This window comes from Cucurbita pepo, chromosome 4 (assembly GCF_057944985.1).
Source record: "Cucurbita pepo subsp. pepo isolate OVF chromosome 4, ASM5794498v1, whole genome shotgun sequence".
Taxonomy (NCBI): Eukaryota; Viridiplantae; Streptophyta; class Magnoliopsida; order Cucurbitales; family Cucurbitaceae; genus Cucurbita; species Cucurbita pepo.
Genome location: NC_141801.1, coordinates 9,130,388 through 9,152,494, shown reverse-complemented (window position 1 = coordinate 9,152,494; position 22,107 = coordinate 9,130,388). Strand labels below are relative to the sequence as shown.

Genomic DNA, 22,107 nt, shown 5'->3' with positions numbered 1-22,107 from the left:
CTACATCGATCTAAAGCTATCAAGAACCCGACCATGATTGGTCAACCACGATGTTGAACTCATGCAACAAATAAAGAGCATGTAAATCTAACTCAATAAGAAATAGTTGGATAACACCTTCGTTGTCGCAACAATCATACCAAAAACGAAGAATAACAAAGCACACATCACATGTGGGTGCAGCAAATCAATGATCAAGCCAATTGCAGTTGCTACAGAACCAATTGATAGATCATCCTGGAGGTGCAACAAATAAAGAATGGAGAGGGAGAAGAGCTTGCAAGGCACGTCGCAATGTCGGGGACACATGGAAAGGTCGCTAATCGAACTTTCTGGTCAGATCACAGCATGAAATCACGATTGATTAACATAAAGGACGGGGACCAGCCCCGCCATTTTACCATCCCTCCCTGGACGTTTCTTTTTCACCTGCAACAGTAACAACAGTACATTAGTTCTAGCTTCTAATACCATTATTGCATTCAGGTAAACAAGTTATCAACCAAAAATTTGTTGCATCTTCCCTTTAACTAAAGATAGAAAGCAAAATGTAAACATCATAAAACGATCCTTGGTTTCTACAGAGTGCATAAAAGCTGTAAAATTTCGCATCTCCTTCCATTATACTCACATAGAACCAGCCATCTACTTCGTACTCAATTTCGACTTCTTCACCAGCTGATAAACTTAACTGCAAGGCAAGAAACAACAGTCAAGGTAAATATTATAGCACCAAAGCTTAGTGCTACCTTCTCATGTTCTTCCATTGAGAAAAAACAGAAAAGCAAATAGAAACCACAATATGATATTAAAGAGCAAGTAACCTCATCATCACCACCAGCAGTGAAGTCATAGAGAGCGGATCCATGTTGTGGATGTCCAGACGAGGCACGGTCTTCTTGAGATCCAAAACTCTGAGCGTCACGCCCTGCTAAGGGGTTCTCAAATGATTCGTAACGTTGCATATCATGAGGTGAATATGGAAGGGGATCTTCCCTGATCTGAGAAGCATGAAGGTTCGATTAGAAGCAGAAACTACTCGACAAAACTTACGGAGATACAACGAACAAATATCGAACTGGAGAATTTAAACTCTCGTGTATTGTTGGATTACTAAACCTGCTTGCTCCTGATCTTTCCTGGAGATCATTAGTACGCGTCACAACTGAAAAAAATGAATGGCAGCAATGCAATAAGTTAAAAATTTAATATCATACCGAAGTTTGGGTACCGCCATAGGAAGGTCGTGAACTAAACAACGAAGGATAGTTCATTCCACCAAAGTGAGAAGATATGGAGGTTTCAACTGAGCCTGTCGATTCAGGAGAGGACGTTCCAGACGACCGTGCATCATCTTCCTGAAATTCAAAGGAATACACAGTTGAAAATCACCGAAACATGTCAGTCCAATACTCACCAAACTGCAAACTCTTCATGGAAAAGTAAATCATAGTACCTCTAGTTCTGAACTCTCTAAGAGAGTTTTTGCCCACATATCATCATAACTAACCGATGGCCTCGAGATGATATTCTCTTCATCGACGTCAGGCGCATCGGTTCCAGCACCAGCAAGAAATTCATTAACCTAATGGCAAGTAAAGATGAAATAAATCAAAATGGAAAACAGAAGGTCAATTAGAACAGCTTAAAATCCATCCTTTAAATGATATCTGTAGCACTCTAAAAGACATACTCTGCTCATTGCTGGTGCACTGCTTCCTAGCAGTCCATCGTCACCAAGATTGGCTGCCCAAGCATTCACTAGGTCGTCATCAAGAGCATCTGGCTCATTGGTTGCAGGTTTTGATTCATAAATAAGATCAGAAATGCCAGTAGCAACGGCTGGATCACTCAAACCAGTTGATGCACTTATATTGTGTTCTGTCCTATAGATGTCAATCAGCTTTGCACTGACAATTTAAAATCAAATAAAGTTATGAGTTGGATAATGGAAACACAAAAATGAAACAAACGAATCACCTTATTGGCCCCAAAGGTAGGTACTTCGCTCTAGGAACATAGCAAAATAGTGAAACAAGATCCAACAATCTTTCATGGGTTTCATATAGCTTCTTAAGCTCCTCATCCGTCCATTTTTTCTTAGCGTTGTCATGATAGCGAATATCTCTGTTCGTGCAGGAACGTTTCATCGGTGCCCGAGATAAAAATGAGAATTTAAAAAAAAAATGGCAAAGAAAAGAAGGAAGGGACGTGTTTGAGCTTATACTTGATCAAATCGTCTTGAGCTTGATACATTTCATCGAGCACTTTTATCATTGGACTAATTAAAACTCCGAGGCCAGTACCACTGGCTCCTTGATCTTCACCATTGCTAAGATGCATCTCTGAAAATTGAGACTGTAGACCACCTTGGGCTAAAGAATGTAAGAAGTCATAAATCTGCAGCCTATATGGCTCACCGGACCTGATTGCCACTGTTGTAAGAGCTTGAGCAGCAATTAGACGAACCTGAATCATACAAAAAGGTCTAATAGTTTGAAAAATATTACTACTATGCTAAGAAATTAGGCTATGATGTGATGTAAATATTGTCCTCTTTGGGTTTTCCCTTTCAGGCTTCCCCTCAAGGTTTTAAAACGTGTTTTATTGGGAGAGGTTTCTACACGCTTATAAGGAATGTTTTGTTCTCCTCTCCAACCGGTGTGGGATCTCACAATCCATCCCCCTTGGGGGCTAGCGTCCTCGCTGACACTATAGTGTTTGGCTCTGATACTATTTCTAACAGCCCAAGCTCACCGCTAGCAAATATTATCCTTTTTTGGTTTTCCCTTCCGAGCTTCCCCTCAAGGTTCTAAAACGCGTATGCTAGAAAGAGGTTTTCACACCTTTATAAGGAATGTTCTGTTCCCCTCTCCAACCGATGTGGGATCTCACAAATAAAATATCTATTCTAAGCTGAAAAAAGAAACATTCAACTTATTTCCAACTTCCACCAATATAGTTGTGAAGTAATGTTTCAAGATGGACAAAATTAAGTCATATTTATCAAATTCTTCAACATCAAACAAATACTGATGAAAGACTTTGCTGGATAACCAATAGAGGGGAGCAATACCTCCCAGCTTCCACTGAAGGCACTCCTTTGAAGACGAGACAACGCACCAGCAAGCGTAGGATTGCGAGAGCCAGCCGCAGCAACCATTTTATCTGCATCTAACATCATCAATGCTGTACCAGGCGGGGTTGCTGATTCCCAAGCATACTCAGATGCAGCATAATTTGCATTCTCTCCAAGAAACCACACCTGTTCGAGTTAATTTAAAATGGTTTTCTTAATAAAAACCAAGTTCAATACAGAAAACAAATGATAATACTAAAAGAAGATGCATACAGCAGCTTGCACCAATCGCTGCAAAGCCAGTGCTGACTTAGGATCAGAAGCTGAAACACGGTCAACTGAAGTAATCGACGTCATAGAGCCAGGTTGTGGCGGAGGAAGATCTAGAACTAAGGTTACTGCTTCCAAAGCTGTGTGCTTCCAGTCAGAACCAGCTCCAATAAGGCACGTCTGTAAATGGAATAACAAAATGGCATGTCTGTAAGCAACGATCCTAGATAGTGATGGCAAACTGACAATTGACTAGAATTGCTGCTTCAATAGCTCCCTAATTAGCAGAACAAGCTTTGTCACAGGTTTGATAACACAAGAAAATCATTTATATATGTCTATCAATCCCCGAACGATCATTTTAATTGCACGACACACGATTATGAGTGATGGCGATGGCCTTGTTATCACTATTTCATTATATGATCTCACAAGATTCCAGCTCTTGATCTCGACTAATCCAAAAATGGTTTTAACTTTTAACTGAACCAAACCTGATCAAATGAGAAATTTGGAGAAGTGAACTGAATAGTGACTTACTTTCCATAGTAGTTGCAAGACATCTGCATCAATTTTCCCGGGAACTTTAGTCGCAAAAACTCTAGCGATTTGAAGAAGAGTGACAGCCATATCAGGTGTTGCCTAGAAACAAACATTAGTGCATATGCATTACTATCATAAACAGAATATTTTTTCTATACGAAACATACCTTAAATCGAGCGTGCAAAGTAAGTAAAATATCATTTAACAATGCTGCTGGCCAGGCTGGGTCAGAAAGCTCTGATGCAATCATGGATTCAAGTTCATCAAATGAATCATGGGGACTTTGCATCCATATCAAGGCCTTCATTATCATGGCTCGAACATAGACACATTCACATGCTACTGTTGTTCGTACTACTTCCATTAACGAAGCCAGCAGACTAGCAATCGTATCTTTCTCGCCCCGTCCATTCGCCACTGAAGTAGATCTCCGTATATCTAAAAAAAAGAGGATGAAATTCAACCAACATCTACAACATGCAATTCCTCAAGTTAAACAATGTTCACCAAGCTGCTTTGTTTCATTAGACGTCAAAATTTTGCTACTTTTGGTGAACTGACAGATATTTCATACTGCTTTCCAAAGAGGAAGCATAAATATAATGGTTTTGATTAATTAAACAAGATGTAATATGAGTGAGAGTTGGGAACAGAGAGAAAATTACTTTCAGAATGTGAGTTTCCTTTAGCATCAGAATCCTGTTCAGCTCCCTCAGAAAATGAATTAACAAAAGCTCCTTCATCCATATCCTGTAGGCCTAAGGAAAATGCAGCAGCCCGACTTCTTCCCATCTCTTGTACAACTCGTGCCGCTGTATGAAGAACAGGCCTTGAGAAACTACGAAACGAACTTTCTAACCTGCATCCAAAGAATGTTCCAATGCAAGTGAACTCAACCTTCTCATTAAAATCATTCAAATCATAATGCAAGTGAACTCAACCTTCTCATTACAAGTTTGATGAGAGGTTGAGGACGTCTCGTCTTCTGAGATTTATTTTTGAAAGCTCCCTTCGACGGCGCTTGTGGTAGCTTGAGAAACTCCCTTGTCAGACGATACCAACCAGCAGCTCGCTCTTCAGTCCTAAAATACCAAAAATAAGGGAACAACCATTTCGTGATAAAAATAATAGTGATAGTAATAACTTACCTATCCGAGTTGTCTGATTTTCCGAGTACACATAATATTGCCTCAAAACAGACTCTTTCACTGGGATCAAGAAGAAGCTGATAAAGCACCGAGTTGAACTGCGACTTAATATCTGGCCGCTCTATACAAATAAATGTCACAAAAAAACATCATGATATACAAAAAAGCTAAAACTGTAAGGTACATACACATTGATTTTAATTTTTACCATCCAATGCTCGAGCTCTCGATATTGAATGACACAACCGTGCTAGCGAAACTCTGGCAAGAACATCATGCAAATGGAGAACATCCAGCAATGCTCCTAAATGTAAAGGTAGATAAAAAAAATTGATGAATACTTCCTTACAATGTTAAGTAATCAACCCAATAAAGCTGCAGAAATTGGGTCAAAAGATTAAACATATTAATTTTTGCACACATTCTTAAATTTGGTTCTTTTATGGTTCTATGTTTGTGTAAATGTAAACATCCTTAATCAGAATAAATAAGAAGAATAAGTTGCTATGATATAAAAGCATACCTCCATGTTGTACAAGTTTTCCTGAAAGAAGGCATAGGGTAAATCATTAGATGCACAAACTAGAAATTAACCAAACTTTAGTTAATTTTTAGATAAAACGTGACGACACTCTGAAAGAAATTTTACAAGTCGTAAACAGAAAATAACCTAGTGACATTGCAACTGCATAAGGATCTCTTGCAGCTAGCTCAGAAAGCATTTCCAATGCATGTCTCACAGCAATTGGATCAGTAAATGACACTCTGCAGTTAACACAGAAAAACCTTGATATTATAACAAAAAGATTAGTACAAGTTGATCAAAACATCAAGCACTATACAGAACATGAGCGAACAATCAAAGTAGCTAGGAGAAAATTTTTGGACCAAGTCCTTATTGATAATGAGGCAATTGAGGACTATCAGAATTGTAAGCAATGGGGCTGTTTTTTATATTGATTTTGAGAAGACTTACAATCATGTTGGTTGGGAGTTTCTGGATCAAGTTTTGGGTAAGATGGGTTAGCTACAAACGTAGATCCTCGATGTGGCATTGTATTAGGATGATCCGACATTCCATTCTTGTTAATGGCAGACCAAGGGGGAAGGTAAAGGGAACTTAAGGGTTTGTCATGAGGCTTTCTTGGTCTAAATCCCTTAATTTAAATGGAAGATAAAAAACAATAAAAACAAAAGCTAGCTAGGTTCATATTAATTTGTTTGTATCAAATAAACAAGTAAATGGGAAGTTGAAAGTTGTTTAGGCATTCAGAAAATGAGGTCCGTACCCCTGTACGGCACGATGCAGAAATACAGGATTTCCAGGATCAAGGGGAAGTCTTCTCAATGCACTAAGCGCCGCTTGTTGCAAATTGCTCCTCATCACATACTACTGAATTGCAAGAGAGGTAAGCAAATAAGTAACGTCATGTACACGACACATACATTTTAACAACCCAAGCCCACCGCTAGCAGATATTGTCCTCTTTGGGCTTTCCCTTTCGGGGTTCCCCTCAAAGTTTTTAAAATGCGTCTGCTAAGAAGAGGTTTCCACACCCTTATAAAGAATGTTTCATTCTCCTCCCCAATCGATGTGGGATCTCACACATGTAAAGCAGTTAAATGATGAATTTGTATGAACATAAAACACCATCATATGAAGACACGACTAACAAGTGTCAGAAATTACCTCCTTATCTCCACCTTTAATCCCAAGTACCCCTTTCTTGCGTTTATAAGGAGCATCAGCGACCTGGAAACCGAATACAAAAGGAACATATTTAGAGTGTTTCTACTAGAATCTTAAAAAAAAAAACACAAACATTATTTATGTCGAAAGAAAATATCTCAAGGGGAAATCATTTTGGAATCCACATGAACACGGTCAAAAAGAAAAGATAAACAAATTGCTAAATCTCAAGGTGCTAAAGTGGATTATCCTATTAGCTGTTCCAGTATTTTGTCAAGTCACTATGAACAGCACCCAAAATCTGATAGCAAATTCCAACTACCACGAACCGTTCTAAGGGTCTTAAATCATTAGTATTTTACCCTGAAACTTATCCCACATAAAATTTTCAATCATCAACCCGCACCATTTTTGGTACACGAACTACTCGAATAGATTTCAAATACTATGCATATAGCCAGAAAAAACAAACCTTATCAAGGATTGAAAAAACAATTTCATATAGTTGGGACAAAATCTCAGAGCTGCTTGAAGGAGCATAGGTCAAAGCCTTTAGTGCTTGTAGTCTTCTAGCATGAACTTCAAGAGAAATATTGTGTCAAAGGAGGATGCAAACATTTTATAAGAGGAATCTCTTTCAACTCAATAAACAATATGATAATTCTTTCAAATTCAATAAAAAGGAAACCGGCTTACATTCAACATCAGGATTAGAGGCCTCAGTTACAAGCTGATTAACTATTCCGGGTACAACATCAGCTCGAGTCACCCCCCCGACTGCATCAATATCAGCTAAAGCATCCCAGTTAGGTGTTGGAATCCCACCACCTGTACTTACACCTTGTGCACTAGTATCTGATAAAATTCTGGCTAAATAATAGTATACGTAACGGAGGACACTCCTATCTTCACACTGCTGATTTAACTGTCAAATATAGGAAAAACATAATTCTTTGTTCTTTATTTTTTTTCTTTATTCCTTCAGAAGAAATACATTTCATTGGTAATAAAATGACAAAAATATGGGGGAATGAAAGCATCCATATGAAACACATTCATCCTCCACTCCAACTGGTTTTATCAACTAGAATTTCTATGCCTCATCTCCTTGTTTCTTGTTTAGCCCCTCTAGCTTTTTGTTCTTTCATACAGACAATTTTAAGATCCAAACTGTAACAGCCCAAGCCCACCGCTAACAGTTATTGTTATCTTTGGGCTTTCCTTTCGAGCTTTCCCTCAAGGTTTTTAAAACGCATTTGCTAGGGAGAGGTTTCCACACCCTTATAAAAGGTGTTTTATTCTCCTCCCCAACCGAGGTGGGATCTCATAATCCATCCCCCTTTGGAGCCCAACATCCTCGCTGGCACACCGCCTGGTGCTTGGCTCGGATACCCTTTGTAACGGCCCAAGCCCACCGCTAGTAGATATTGGGCTTTTCCTTTCGGGCTTCCCTCAATGTTTTTAAAACTCATCTGCTAGGGAGAGGTTTCCACACCCTTATAAAGGGTGTTTTGTCCTTCTCCCCAACCGATGTGGGATCTCACACAAACAATTGGTAATGGGTACAATAAAAGAGAACTGTTTGGGATTCCATAAAGTTTCTTCACGGAAAAATGAACTAGACCAGTACGAACAAGAGACGAATATAATTTATCTTATCAATAGCCATATTCTAGACAATTTTGAAGTCATAAAGATTACTTGATTGCTAACAAGAAATGAAATATTATCATACCATGAGCAGAGAAGGTGCCAACGAAGGATCAACTGAATTGTAGACGGCAAGTTTTGGGAATACATGATGAACTAACTGCTTCTGGGAGCTTTTCTATAAAATTCACAGAAACATAACAATGTTCACATGTTTTACCTCCAAATCATCACAACAATAAGAATCATCGCATACTGTTCACCTGGTCCGAAGTAGCAGCGAGTTCATGGATACTCCTAGCCAATTGAGCATAAGAAACAGGCTGCAGTGCAAGTCAAATTGAACAAAACAAAATCAATACACATGCCAGGAACAACAATTCAAAAAAAAGACGTGAAACATATAGGAGGAGGGCACCTTCTTCTTGCTCAGCCTCTGCGGCATCATGTTGGTCCTCACAGGATTCAAAGCGGCTTTAGCAGCAGAAATTGTGTCATTCTGGATCTGCATCAGTGCCGCCCTCTTAGACCTCTTCTCCCCGGCCGGCCTCCCCAGTGTAGAGGGCAGAGCACTTGAGGCGGAAGTTGAAGATGAACTAATCGTTGATGGCGCGGCCAATGCAGCGTTTGTGGAGGACGATCCCGACGACGCTTTTGATGGATCGGCGGTAATCAGATCCATTAGCGTCGTCCCCGACGAATCCTGACAAAACCCCCAAAAATGAATGTTTATGAAGGAAATGTCGAAAATAAATTGTGCATGAAGAGAAGGTCTGGAAAATTACCGCCATGATTGTTCGATTGATCCGTTCGACTCTGCTTGATTGCAATGCTCTCTGTTTGTCCTCCGCTCAACTTTTCTGTTCTGTTGGTTCGCAATTCGAATCACCAATGCTTCTAATTTCTTTTTCTGTTTTCAAAATCGTCTAAAACCTCATGAATCTATCTGATTCCGATCAGAAGAAGTTCCATCGCAGGAAAAAAAGAACAGAGGGTTCGCCTAAGAAATGGCAAATGTGCAGAAGGGTTCGACCTCAAATCTATTCCAAATGGATATGCATGGTTCTTTATTTCGACGCCATGCAAACATCTAAATTTTCTATTTTTAGATATTTTTTTAAAAGAAATTTTGTTTTTTGTTTTTTTTTTTTTTTTTTTTTTTTTTATGATATTATGTATGATTAGATACATTATGGTAAATTTCATCTTAAAAAATCGAAAAAAATATTTAGTATGCTACTAAATTTTCCATTTTTTTTATTTATAAATTTAATTTCAAATATTAAAAAAATTATAATTTAGTCGTTGTAATTATAAAATTTAAGATGTTTCTATGACTAGAGAGAGTCAATTTCTAATGAATCCGTATAAATAGTCATTATCTGTTTCTTCTACTGTGGGAGGGCTGATTGTCTCCTGTGAGAGGGTTGATTGGGATCTTTCGGTATAAATAATAGTCATTATCTATTCTTGTACCGTGAGAGCATTATCTGTTCTTGTACCGTGAGAGCATTATTTGTTCTTCTACAGTGAGGGGTTGATTGGGATTTTTGAGCAACTCACGACCTCGTACTCATTGACCTTGACCTCGTACTCGTTGACCTCTTGCCAATTGATTCTGAGAGATCATAAGCAAATTGCGCATGAGAGCATTATCTGTTTTTCTACCATGAGGGGGTTGATCTGAATTTTTGAGCAACTCACAACTTCGTACTCATGACCTCTTGCCAATTGATTCTGAGAGATGCGAATTCTTCTAATTCCACAAATTGAGCGAATTCCAAATGGAGCCCAGCTTTAATTATCCAAATTATTTTTGAACTTCCACGAGGCCCTTAAACAAAAATGACATGGCATCTAACGTGGCGTGGTTAGACAACTTTGGAAATTTTAAGATTTCTCGATGGCCGAGGTGGGGATTCGTAAAACCAATGTCTCAAACTATACGTTTCACCCACGATTTCTCGATGGCAAAATCGAATTCACAATAACAGAAACTGCCTCAGAATTGCACTGCACAACATCATTGGAACAACTCGTTACAATGCATCTATTATGGAAGCTCTTAGGTTCATTCTGTTTGAATGTGTTCATCTGTTCATCTCTTGTTGTGCAAGGAAGGACCCAGGAAATGATATCTGTTCAACTTTTGGTTGAACAGAATCACATAACATCAATACAATCGGACTTATTGCGAGTATAATACAAGAAAAGAATGATAGATCATGACATTTCCAGAAGAACAGAATGAATATATGTCAATATAATGAAAACCTGGCATGAAGGCTCCCTCCTCCATGGAGTTCCTGTACATCAGATATCCCATCTTGAAGCAACGACGTGCTTGGGCGTCACAGGAGAATTCGACTTGCTTCATCGAATCTGTTCAAAAGCAGAGTAAAAGGGTACGCACAAAGAAAAAAGAAGACGACTTCTTAAAACAAGAGAGCAGTTTTGTTGTACATTTAACAGCAAATTACAATTCTGAGTATTCGCATTAAACCTATCTCCCTAGCTCCTTCATAAGTTCCTTATGGTCTAGACTCTAAGAGACATATAGAATAACATATCACATATTGAAAAAGAAAAAGAAAGCAACACAAAGAAAGGAGAAAAACACATAGCTCAGAGGTTAAATAAATCCTCTCCTCTGTTTGTAAGATTCACAGCAGCTGGCTCTGAACTTACTAAAGAAGCCACCCCATAAGAAAATATCAAATAAAACATGTCAAACTCCCTAAGACAATGAAATTTTTTTGGAATTCCTTTATTAATCTGCTTCACCAAATGGGTAGCTATCATAAATACCCAGCAACTGGACTGTTGATACGATACGATACGAAACGCGAACATGTTCTGCACACTTCCTACATAAAATCCCACTCAGCTAAACCCATTCCCTTTAGCAGAATCCTTCCACACGAGAAATGCGATCGACACCTTTCAAAGGTAAGGAAATTTTCAATGTAAATTAAGCAATATTTTATCAGAAAAGCTTCTGGACAAGCGCAAGTCAATTTTCCTCCAGCTGCTTTGGGCAATTGAACATGAAAAAATGGTAAAAAAAGCGTCAGATATCATCTTCACTGCTATGGAATCTAAAATACTGCCTCAGATGTTATCAGCTATTGGAGAACAGAAAATCAGTCACAAAGGGTGTCTCAAGATGCCAAATACCTATCAAACTCGTTCATCTAAATGCTTGAAGGAATCAAAGGAGAGTCCAATCTTACGGCAAGATACTCAATTCTGCTAAAACCATATCCATTTTCAGATGCTTGGACTTTCTTAATACTTAGTCTCTCCGCTTCAAGACTCGAACAAGTCTCAGACTTTCTTTGCCGGATCATCATCAAGCGAAACTGAAGCATCTATTCTAGACGTTGCACTCTTTTCAATTTCTGGTTTTTCTTTCTCGTTATCATCGAGTTGAAGGGCTTGAGCAAACTGGTCAGAAATAGGGCTAATGGCACCATCCCCAAGTGAATTTAGAGAATTAGCATTTGCAAATAGCTGCTGTCTTGTTTTCCTTTCTTTCAAAATCCTCTCCCGTTCATCATAGAAATCAAAATCATCTATAATAGATGTTCGTGGATCATGGTCCTTGAAAATTTTCAACATCTCAATACCTTGTTTCAGCGGCACCTGTCAATTTATGGCATTGAGAAATAACATCAAGAAGCATAAAGGAAGGACTAACAAAATTTACATGTACGTATACGAAAATGCAAAGTGCTCATTGACCAGGTACCCTAAGCACAAATAGGAATTGAGAGTAATAGGTAATATAAATAAAAGTTCTGTTCTACAGCAGTTCCCACATCAAAGTTAGATGGCAGGTTATAACTTTTTTTTCCATGGTCCAAAACTTGTCCCTATAACTTTGTTATCTATTTGATCTCTATACTTTCAAAACTAATTAGTCCTTGTAGGTCGAAGAACACTTGCTTTTATTCCCTTCGACTTGTTGGTTGACCACTGTTACAAAATTATAATGTGGCAAAATATACATGCTGACATAACATAAAAAAGAGCATTTTAACTGTTGTCCCTGCTCAATCTTCCTTCTTCCCCATCACTCTTTCTTTTTTCTTTTTGACAAGGATACAGGTAGGGTGGGTAGGTCAACGAAAATATGCATACTATACAATACACCTAAGGAAAAACTTGAGTTGCAGGGCAAATAATACATTTAAAAAACAAGGAAGAAGAAAGACATGATCCTCCGTGACATGAGTTTTAAAGCTTCTTGCCAAATGTTACTCGGTTATAATTTAACATAGTAATAGCCTAGTAAAAGGTTCTACCTAACAACAAACAACTGCGTACACCGTTGCTACATGCACATAGATGAGGATGCAGTTATTAAAGAATATTGATATCAAATCATACCTCCTGAGAATCTCTGCTATGTGTAACTGGTTTATTGTCATTATTTTGAAGTAAAACATGCCGAAATCTAATATTAGGAACATCTTTGATGATATGCCACTTAACGGGAAATTGTCCACTCCACCTATCCTGCTGCCAGTAATCTGCATTTTTCTCAAAGTCAACAGGTCCAACCATTTCAGCTACACCACAAAATTGACCACTAGCATTAACCTGCAAGATAAACATGACCCACTTGCTCTTACAACATCCAAAAAAAATAATGAACGATTGAAAGTATGCAACAAGAAGCAAGAAGATAGAACCTACAAATCTGTGGATGGAGATTCAATTCCACCAATAGGCACAACAATTGATGTTAAAGAAGATACCTAGTGTAGCTACACGATTTTAAAAGATGCCATCACTTGAAGAATAAATTGAATATTATGAATAATTTCATTGACCACTCCGACGCACAAACTAAAGACCTGCCCACAATGTGCAAAATTCTTGATAGCTTGAAGAAAAACCATTTAATTCTTTTTTGTTTAATTTTCTGTTATCATAATTATGCCAGGAAAAGATGAGTCGGGTTTAATGGCCACATAAATTGACGCTTGAATCCTACAGCCATTACCAGCAGAAAGCCCTAAACCCCAAAAAAATTTGATGGTAGTGTAGTAAGATAAAACAAACTCCAAAGGAGCCTACAGCCACTACTATGCTTCTTGTTTTCCTCCTGAAACCTCCTTGACTACGTCTCATAATAACACAACTATGACTGAGGCAGTGTCAAGCACTCATCTTTCCCCCTCTAAGCACGAACAAGATTTCCAAACGGAAAAAAAGGTAATTAAGAATAGTCTTCAGAGCTTACGGAGAAAAAGAGGAGAACTGGACAATTTCCTTGCATTTCTTTTGCCTCCCGGTAAGCAGCATCCAGTTTCTTGTTACCATGTGGAGTACTGGCCCAAACGTTGTACTTGATACTTCTATGAACATTATCTTCACTAAATGACTTGATAATGAAAAACTTAGCAGTCTCGTAATCTGTAGCAAAATCTGGCCGATTGTAGGAATCAGGACTAACTGATAAAGTCGATAAATCGTTTTTTATTGTACCAGATGCAATACTTTGGTCGCCTTTACCCTTGGCCTTCAAAGCTCTTGGTCCTCGATTACGGTCACTAAAGATGCTATGCGGATCATTAAAAAGTGAAATTGAGTCTCTATCTCTGTCTCTTACTCTGTCCTTCTCAAAGGTAAGTCGGCTTCGGTCATTTACAACTGGATAAGAAATGGATGCACCACCAAAGTTAGAGCCCTGATAAGAACTGCTTAATGGGTACCGAGCATCATAAGCACTTGACACCATTCCAAATCCATGCATAGGTCTCTGTTGTAGAGAAGCCTAGAATGAAAACAAGTTAATAGCGAGATAAAAGTATAAAAATCTACAATTAGGACCAAAATAATAGCATTGCCAATAGGACAAGAATGTACAAGTATAACATGAATAAAGGGTTTTCACAGTAGATACAAAAGGCCATAGTTCTTAAAATTGTATAGTGCACATATACGACAAATGCAGAAATGATAATGTGATGGGTGCTCGTGGAAACAAAGGAAAAAAGATTACTGACTTACTAGTTCATGCTCACTAACACTAGATCAAAAATTCAAGAAGTGAATTTTATCGTAACTAAAACAGAAACTAGGCAACTAATTCCAATATGTGAAGTCAAGAAACTAGTTCAACTGGTATGGCTAGCTTCTCCCTCATTTCTTCTTTTTCTTGAAAGAGAATAAGCACTTCCAGTAATCGAGCTCAAGCAAATTAGATTAAATCAAACAGATTTGATATCATTAATAAGTATCATAGTTAATCACACTTGTATATAATTTTAGTGCGCAAACAAAATTATAGTCTTACATAGTAAGTTATTTTGTATTTAATCAAGAGTTGAGTTCAGTAAGGTTTGAGTTATTGGAAGTTTAATCCCAAAATATGTAGTATAAGGTTTCATCAAGAAGAAACCACACATTACAAAAGCAAGAGAAGAACAGGAAAGAAGAGAATTCGAAGAAAACCAACGTTGTTCCCCAGGTAGTACAAGTCACAAACTATTTTACTATCAAGAATTATATTTTGGTTGGTATTTGATTTTTCAAATATTGTTATATGATATTTCTTCCTTTCGAATGTCTTTTTAAAGAAATAATATGATATATCTTATCAATAAAATATTAAGATGGCAATAAGCTATTATGGGCATAAAATGTGACATGAAATATCTCATGCTGGCTAATACAAGCAATATCAAATAGGGATTTTAGGTTGTAGAAGCATCTAATAACCTTTCCTAACTATAACATATTATGCTAAGTCAACAAACAAACCTGTCCAACATTCTGATCATTAGAGCCAAACATTCCCATTGGTTGTGGATAAGCTGCTGGAGATGATAAAGAGCCTGAACCAAGATTTCCCCCACCATAGGACCCAAAATTTAGCAAAAACCCTGTTCCAGGCCCATAGAGCATGTTCTCAAATGCACTACTCTCAGGTGATATCATCTCAGTTGGCGAAACGGGAACTGCTGAAGATCCATGAGGTAAACCAGGTGCAGCTTGTTGTGGGTAGTATGATGGGGAAAATGGAACTTGTTGAGGAGAATACAGTTGCCCATCTAACATAACCGAAGGCATAGGAGTAGCAACAGGTGAATATTGTCCATATGCCATATCAGGATTGAAGCCATAACCAGAATGAAAGACAATAGATGGACTATCATTGTACATGACCTGATCCATGGACAAATCAAAGGGTGAATTTGTTATATGTAATCGATTTTTAGATGGATATTTTCAGAAGATGAACAGTATATTTTCAGAAGTAGACTCACCGGCGATACAACAGGAAAACTATCAGCATTTACATATTGTGAATAAGCATCCCAAGCACCAGTACTACTTCCACCATATCCTGAAGACAACACAAAGCCATGACATGTTGGAGGATTATTTTCACAGTTATAGGAGTCAAAAATAGGTAACAATTTGCAAAAACTAATATGAACAAGATTTCTTGTCCCACATGTGTCAATTAGAGTTGACTTCAACTCAAATGGCAATCCCCTATGATGGAAAAAAGCAAGATATTCTTTTTCAACAAGAAACAAAACTTTCCATTGATAAAATGAAAAGAGACTAAGGTTCAAAATATAGAGCTCCACAAGAGCTACAAAAAACATAATGTATGGAATGGGGCACCATACCCCAATTATAAAAATATATTTAGAAAAGAAAAATAAAATAAAAGGCAAAGATTTCTTTTAGGAAGGCCCATAGATGGACAGAGGGTTGCACCTTGTAAAGCGGAAGGTTTCTCTATTCCTTAGGAGGTTGGTGACATGGACACGGATAACAAGTATCATAAGAGGAAGGAATGAATAATCGCTTGCTAAGGCAAGGATTACGGTTGAAAATGCTTGAAATTCAATTGTAAGTGGAGTCATGAAGGGGTAATATCCTATGACTATCACATTTCTAGGAAAATACATGTTTTAAAGAACAAAGGAGAATTTCTAGGGATATTCCCTGAAGTACATATTATATCAATACTGGAAGGCAACTGTGCTATTCCTCCTGGTTCTTGTCTAGTAAAGAATAGGTGCTTTTATGGTCTCATTTCCTAGGACAATTGAATACCCATAACAAATTCCTAGCAATATATCCTAGTAGTGCAATTGTAAGCTAGTTAGTGTCCTTGGTGCAAGCTGGGAGCAAGAGGAGGAGATTATCAATTTCTCCGATATCTTCTTTGACATTATGTAAAAGTTCGTTCAAACATTGATGACTTGACAATGTTCATCCCTAGATGACTACACCCCGCATACTGATCCATATTCTTTCCTGGACACACCCTTGAGAAGGAGGGATGGAGAGGGAGGGAGGGAAAAAAACAGTATTTTTATTTAATTAATGTCCATCCAAGAAGATTCATTTAACTTCTCTGGCTTTCTCCTTTGGGGTCTGTAGCCCACTGTACGCTTCATTGTCTTTGTGAAATTTTCATTTTTTGTCCCCATACAAAAGAGCAAAGAAGAATACAAGCTGTCCCAATCCTAAATAGATAATAGCAGTGAGGAGTTTGGAAAACTAACCACCATATTGCATATTTGGTTCGTGCGAAGAGGCATAAACATTCACTGGATGAACATTGCCAATACTTGTTCCTGAATCCATAGATACTTTCTGCTCTATGGCATCCCTCGACGGTCCAATAACTGCTGAATTTGGAGAAGGATTTGCTGAAGCAATCCTTCCACCTTTAGGTGAGAGTTGCTGATAATGAATCAGGAAAAAAATGCCAGAGGTAAACATCAGTAGTCAAAACCTATAAACATGTAAATCAACTACAAGGGAAAAAAAAGAAGGGTTGAGTGACATTACTGGCTCTATCAGGTTATCTGACCTAAGAGATCTTTCTCCTGCATAAAAATTGATTGTTCAGTGCCCCTATAGAGGACAGAAGTACTTAGAAAACGTCTATTTGCTCTAAAAATTAAAACCCAGAAGAAGAAAGTGAATAATTAGTACTTTGGCCTACAAATCTTGTCAAGTACTAATCAAGACACTTTTTCAGTCTATGTAGATCTTAGACAGATCCATCATGATTGACTAACAACCCACCGCAAAGGGCAGTTCAATACATGGTCAACAGAACCACTGTGAAGTGTCAACTCAAAGACTGAGAAAAAAATACGGGGAAAAAAAAACAAAACAGCAATGATTTTCAGCTCTCTGTCGGTGCGTTTCATGGCAGAGAGAACATCCATAGTACAGCAAACAAAAACCCTAGACTACATAAACAGGTAAACCATAAGATTTCTAACTACAAAGCGACCCAAGAACCGTACATTCCCAATTCACAAACCCAAAAAAAAAAAAAAAAACACGCAAAAATCAATCTCTCTCAAAAGGAAAAATCAAGATCTCACCAATCCAGAAGTTATCATAGCAGAATTCCACAAAACCCCAGATGGAGTAACACAAGAAGAACAAGAAAAATTCAAAACAAGTAAAAGAAATCAACCAGTGGTCAAACAAGATGCAGAAGGAGCATACCAATAGGAACGATTCGATCCTGGTCCTCATCGGGGCGATCCATAAAGACAGAGATCCTGAAACAAGGCGATTGGGAAGGGAAAATTGAAGTGAAGGAGAAAATCAAACGGGAAAATTTGAGAGGGATTTTGGGATTTGAATGGAAGAGAATAAAAAGGGTTTAGGTTTTTACGAGGCAATGATTTTTGGGGAAATCAAAAAATTAAAAAGAAAACGAAAAGAAAAAACTGAGAATTTAATTGAAGAATTGAAGCCAAATCTTGGGCGTCTATGGCGGTTTGTTCTTTAAAAACCATTGCTGGCTGAGGCCCAAAAGTAATCCCCATGCCCAAACACCGTACCCAATAATTTTATTTTTATTTTATTTTTATATTCATATTCTTCTCTATATTTTAAATTACATAAATATCTAATTACCATAATAACTCACCTCTTAAAAATACATATCTATTCTTTAAAATAATTATAATATAATATATAATTCAATCCAATCTCTTCTAAATTAACAATATATTTTTCCACTTATTTTTATTTTTTTTCCAGATATATATTTATATATTATTGAGAGTGGGTCCCACGTGAGTTAATTTAGCGGAAGATCATATGTTTATCGGTGAATAATACTATCTTCGTTGGTATGGGGTCTTCTAGAGAAGCCCAAAGCAAAGCCACGAGAGCTTATGGTCAAAGCAGACAATATTATACCTTGTGGAGATCCGTGATTCCTAACATGATTATTAGAGTCATGCCCTAAACTTAGCTATCTCAATAAAGAATCCTCAAAGATGTAGTCAAAGTGACTAAAGTGTCGAACATATGGTGTACTTTGTTCGAGGGCTCCAGAGTAAGGAGTCGAGTCGAGTCTCCATTAAGAGGTAAGATAATAAGTAGGGTGATAAAGTGACTAAAGTGTCGAACAAATGGTGTATTTTGTTCGAGGGCTCCAAAGAAAGGAGTCGAGCCTGGATTAAAGTGTAAGGTGATAAAGTGACTAAAGTGTCAAACAAAGGATAATTGACAGTATTTTTTAATTATGGTGCACCTTGAAAATTTACTATGATAAATAGTTTTAATTCTTCTTTTATTCCAATAAATCAATGAGTTATTAATATTAAAAAAATTTATAAACAATATAAAAAAATAAATAATTAAACCATATATCATTACCGGTTAGAAATTCAAATCTTCACTCTATATTATAACTTATTCACATTTTTAAAAAATTAATTGACGTCAAATTTGTAAAATCATATATATTAAATTAACGCTACCGAAAAGATTAAACCCATAAAAAAAATATTCGACTATCAATCAATATACAATGCAACAAAAATAAATAAATGCATACAAACAAGTTTCCATATGAGTAAAATTATTGATAACATTAATTGAAAGCATACAAGATAGAGTACTATGGCGCACATGAGTATGTGTGATGTCACTATTATCCCATGTCGGGTACCTATTGATACCCTCTATATCTATATATATATATATATAGAACTATATGTAGCTTGAAACAAAAGGATTTGAACATCTCGAGTTGGCTTCCCCTCAAGGTTTAAAATGCGGAGGATTTCCACTCCCTTATAAGAAATGTTTCGCTCCCATCTCTAACCAATATTTCGTTCTCGCTGGCACACGGCCCGATGACTGACTCTAATACCATTTGTAATAGTCTAAGCCCACTGTTAGCCGCAGATATTGTCCTCTTTGGACTTTCCCTTCTGAGTTTTCCCCTGAGGTTTTAAAACGTGTCTCCTAGGGAGGGTTCCACTCCTTTGTTGACCATTCAGTATTCCGACAATTGAGTAAATTAGGTGTTCATGAATGAACTGGGCCACATCCAAATGAGAGCGATTCTAAGAATATGATGACTAAAAAAGACTACGAATTGAAAGCCACTACTGTACCAACAAGTTTCATCTTCTTTTTCAGTGGCTCAATCATAGGAACTCAATGATTAAACATGCTTTACTTGGAGCAGTTCTATGTTTGGTTAACCTCTTGGGAATTTTCCTAAGATGTATGTGAGTGAGGACAAACCATGTTAGAAGAACTCGGGTTGCTCTGTAGAGGGATAGTCCTCACTTTTAGAAGCGAGGAGTAAGTAACGTGATCATATCGGGGTCATTAAGTGTCGAATCAACTCCGGATCCTATTCAAAATTCTGGACATGGGTCGTGACAAACGGGCTCGAACATAGAAGTTTATAACTCAACAAAAATCGAGATTGATGTTCTCTCTACTATAATTGTTGTAACGGGTAAGATTCAAGAGAAACCGATAAACTAATAGTAGTTGAAACATAGAAACTTAAATGTATAAACTATGAAAAATCAAGAGGTGATCAAAGGTAATGTAACGACAATAACGAGATCGTTAAATTATTCATTTGCACGTATAGACAAAATGAACATGGGAATTTTTCACTCAACAAATACACATGCTTTGTTGATTCTCTTCTTGGCATGCAGGTATGGAAAGACTTTTTTAGCCTTTCATTCTCTTTTTAACTTTTCAAAATTCCCCTCGAACAAAGTATGTCTTCCTCAATCAAGGCTCGACTCCTTTTTCTTTTGGAGTCTTTTGTTCGACATTTGAGGATTCTATTGACATGACTAAGTTTAGGGCATGACTCTGATACCATGTTAGATGAACACGACTCTCCACAATAGTATGATATTGTCAACTTTAAGCATAAGCTCTCATGACTTTGCTTGTGCTTCTCAAAAGGCCTCATACCAATTGAGATAGTATTACTTGATTATAAGCCCATAATCATTCTCTAAATTAGCCGATCTAATACCATATTAGATGAACACGATTCTCCACAATGGTATGATATTGTCCACTTTAAGCATAACCTTTCGTAACTTTGCTTCGGGCTTCCCCAAAAGACCTCATACTGATACTATTCCTTGATTATAAACCCATGATCGTTCTCTAAATTAGTCGATGTGAGACTTTCATCCGACATATTATACTCAAAAGTATAAGAATCAATTTTTAATTTAAATATTAGGGGAAGGTTTAATACCTTATTAGAGGAGAACGAGACAAAATAATAAATGAAAATTACTTTTATTTAATAAATTATTGTTCTAATAAATTAATCATTCCCATCATATTAAAATCTACATGCTTCCATCAACCAACTCCTTCAATTAATTAATTGTGAATTTAAAAAATGATCCATATTTTAATTTCAAAAAATATTGACCCTATCAATTAAAATATAAAATATAAAATTTTGATTTTATCATAAACTATCGTAATTTTTGCATTTTAGTCCTTAAACTTTCATATATTTTTGTTTCAGCCCCGGATATTAAAAAAATAGAAATTTAAATATATACTCCAAAATATTTTTAATAATTTATATGAACAAATATATGCGTTTGCAGTAGGTATACCTTAGATAATTTATTAAGGAATAAATTGATTATTTATACATCATTTTAAAACTAGAATATAATATTTGAAAATTTGTAATAATTAAAAAAAAAAGACTTAAATTCATAGTATTTTAAAAATTCCACCAATCAAAATCATGTTTTAACTAAATGAAATTTATAAAAATACTATTTTTTGTCAAATTTAAATTTAGATTTACAATTTTAACTCATAAGTTTTTTAATTACAAAATCTCACCACATCTATTTTAATTATTATCTTTATTTTTTATATTAATAAATGAATAACTCATAAGTTTATATTAATAAGTTTTAAAGTTTTTTAATATATTTGTAGGAGGCATTTTGGGAAGCCCAAAACAAAGAGTCCTCAAATATCGAACAAAGAATTGTGAGCTACGAAGGTGTAGTGAAAAGTGACTAAAGTGTCGAACAAAAGGTGTACTTTGTTCGAAGGCTCCAGAGAGAGGAGTCGAGCCTAGATTAAGGGGAGGCTATTCGAGAGCTGCATAAGACTCAGAGGAGGGTTTATAGTGTACTTCGTTCGAGGGGAGGATTGTTGAGGATCATGGAGATTCGTGATTCCTAACCAAAGACGGGTAAACATTTTGAAAGGTAAAAAAAGTAAAACAGTCTCAAAATTAAAACGAGCATTTTAAAAATAAAAATATTCAATTATTATCGAGTATAAAAATTATTCTATTCTTACCGGGTAAGATACCATAATAAGGATTTTTTTTCAATGAAAATTTGGTTAAAAAAAACTTACCTAAAAAATATATTTATTGGAAAAGAACATAAATTAT

At 36.6% G+C, this 22,107-nt stretch overlaps 2 protein-coding genes across 6 annotated transcripts; both read right to left on the bottom strand.

Moving 5' to 3' along the window:
• Positions 1-71: 71 nt before the first annotated feature.
• LOC111784042 (uncharacterized) lies at positions 72-11,700 on the bottom strand. 2 transcript variants are annotated; one of them, XM_023664861.2, is made up of 28 exons: positions 11,559-11,700; positions 9,167-10,763; positions 8,800-9,084; positions 8,645-8,704; positions 8,467-8,559; positions 7,428-7,656; positions 7,204-7,310; positions 6,732-6,794; positions 6,331-6,431; positions 5,712-5,806; positions 5,565-5,585; positions 5,250-5,345; positions 5,042-5,162; positions 4,835-4,975; positions 4,559-4,752; positions 4,060-4,331; positions 3,890-3,991; positions 3,353-3,529; positions 3,077-3,265; positions 2,228-2,469; positions 1,981-2,127; positions 1,694-1,910; positions 1,457-1,585; positions 1,218-1,358; positions 1,080-1,139; positions 825-1,001; positions 632-691; positions 72-429 (listed from the first exon to the last, which is right to left on the bottom strand). In XM_023664861.2, exons 2-28 carry the CDS (start codon positions 9,170-9,172, stop codon positions 355-357), a joined length of 3,600 nt encoding a protein of 1,199 aa, XP_023520629.2. In that variant the 5' UTR covers positions 9,173-10,763; positions 11,559-11,700; the 3' UTR covers positions 72-354. The 2 variants fall into 2 exon arrangements, with proteins under 2 accessions (XP_023520629.2, XP_086979207.1); XM_087123081.1 differs by lacking the exon at positions 1,080-1,139.
• Positions 10,800-18,169, bottom strand: LOC111784068 (YTH domain-containing protein ECT4). Of its 4 annotated transcripts, XR_002813477.2 has the most exons (9): positions 17,886-18,168; positions 17,211-17,248; positions 16,922-17,102; positions 15,662-15,741; positions 15,156-15,560; positions 13,633-14,166; positions 12,774-12,986; positions 11,559-12,026; positions 10,800-11,409 (listed from the first exon to the last, which is right to left on the bottom strand). XR_002813477.2 is itself a non-coding variant. In XM_023664893.2 (8 exons), exons 1-8 carry the CDS (start codon positions 17,926-17,928, stop codon positions 11,709-11,711), a joined length of 1,812 nt encoding a protein of 603 aa, XP_023520661.1. In that variant the 5' UTR covers positions 17,929-18,168; the 3' UTR covers positions 10,800-11,708. The 4 variants fall into 4 exon arrangements, 3 of the variants coding, with proteins under 3 accessions (XP_023520661.1, XP_023520662.1, XP_086979208.1); XM_023664893.2 differs by having other exon boundaries at positions 10,800-12,026; XM_023664894.2 differs by having other exon boundaries at positions 10,800-12,026; positions 17,211-17,276; positions 17,886-18,167.
• Between the last annotated feature and the right edge of the window lie 3,938 nt (positions 18,170-22,107).

Excerpts from the sequence above, each read along its gene's own strand:
- LOC111784042 (XM_023664861.2), bottom strand. Across the intron at positions 4,332-4,558 it reads AGGAAACTCACATTCTGAAA|ATATACGGAGATCTACTTCA; the intron begins GTAATTTTCTCT and ends TCTTTTTTTTAG. Across the intron at positions 1,911-1,980 it reads CTACCTTTGGGGCCAATAAG|TGCAAAGCTGATTGACATCT; the intron begins GTGATTCGTTTG and ends TTAAATTGTCAG.
- LOC111784068 (XM_023664893.2), bottom strand. The coding sequence starts at position 17,928 with ATGGATCGCCCCGATGAGGACCAGGATCGAATCGTTCCTATTG. Across the intron at positions 14,167-15,155 it reads ATGATCAGAATGTTGGACAG|GCTTCTCTACAACAGAGACC; the intron begins GTTTGTTTGTTG and ends TTTTCATTCTAG. Across the intron at positions 12,027-12,773 it reads ATAGCAGAGATTCTCAGGAG|GTGCCGCTGAAACAAGGTAT; the intron begins GTATGATTTGAT and ends ATAAATTGACAG.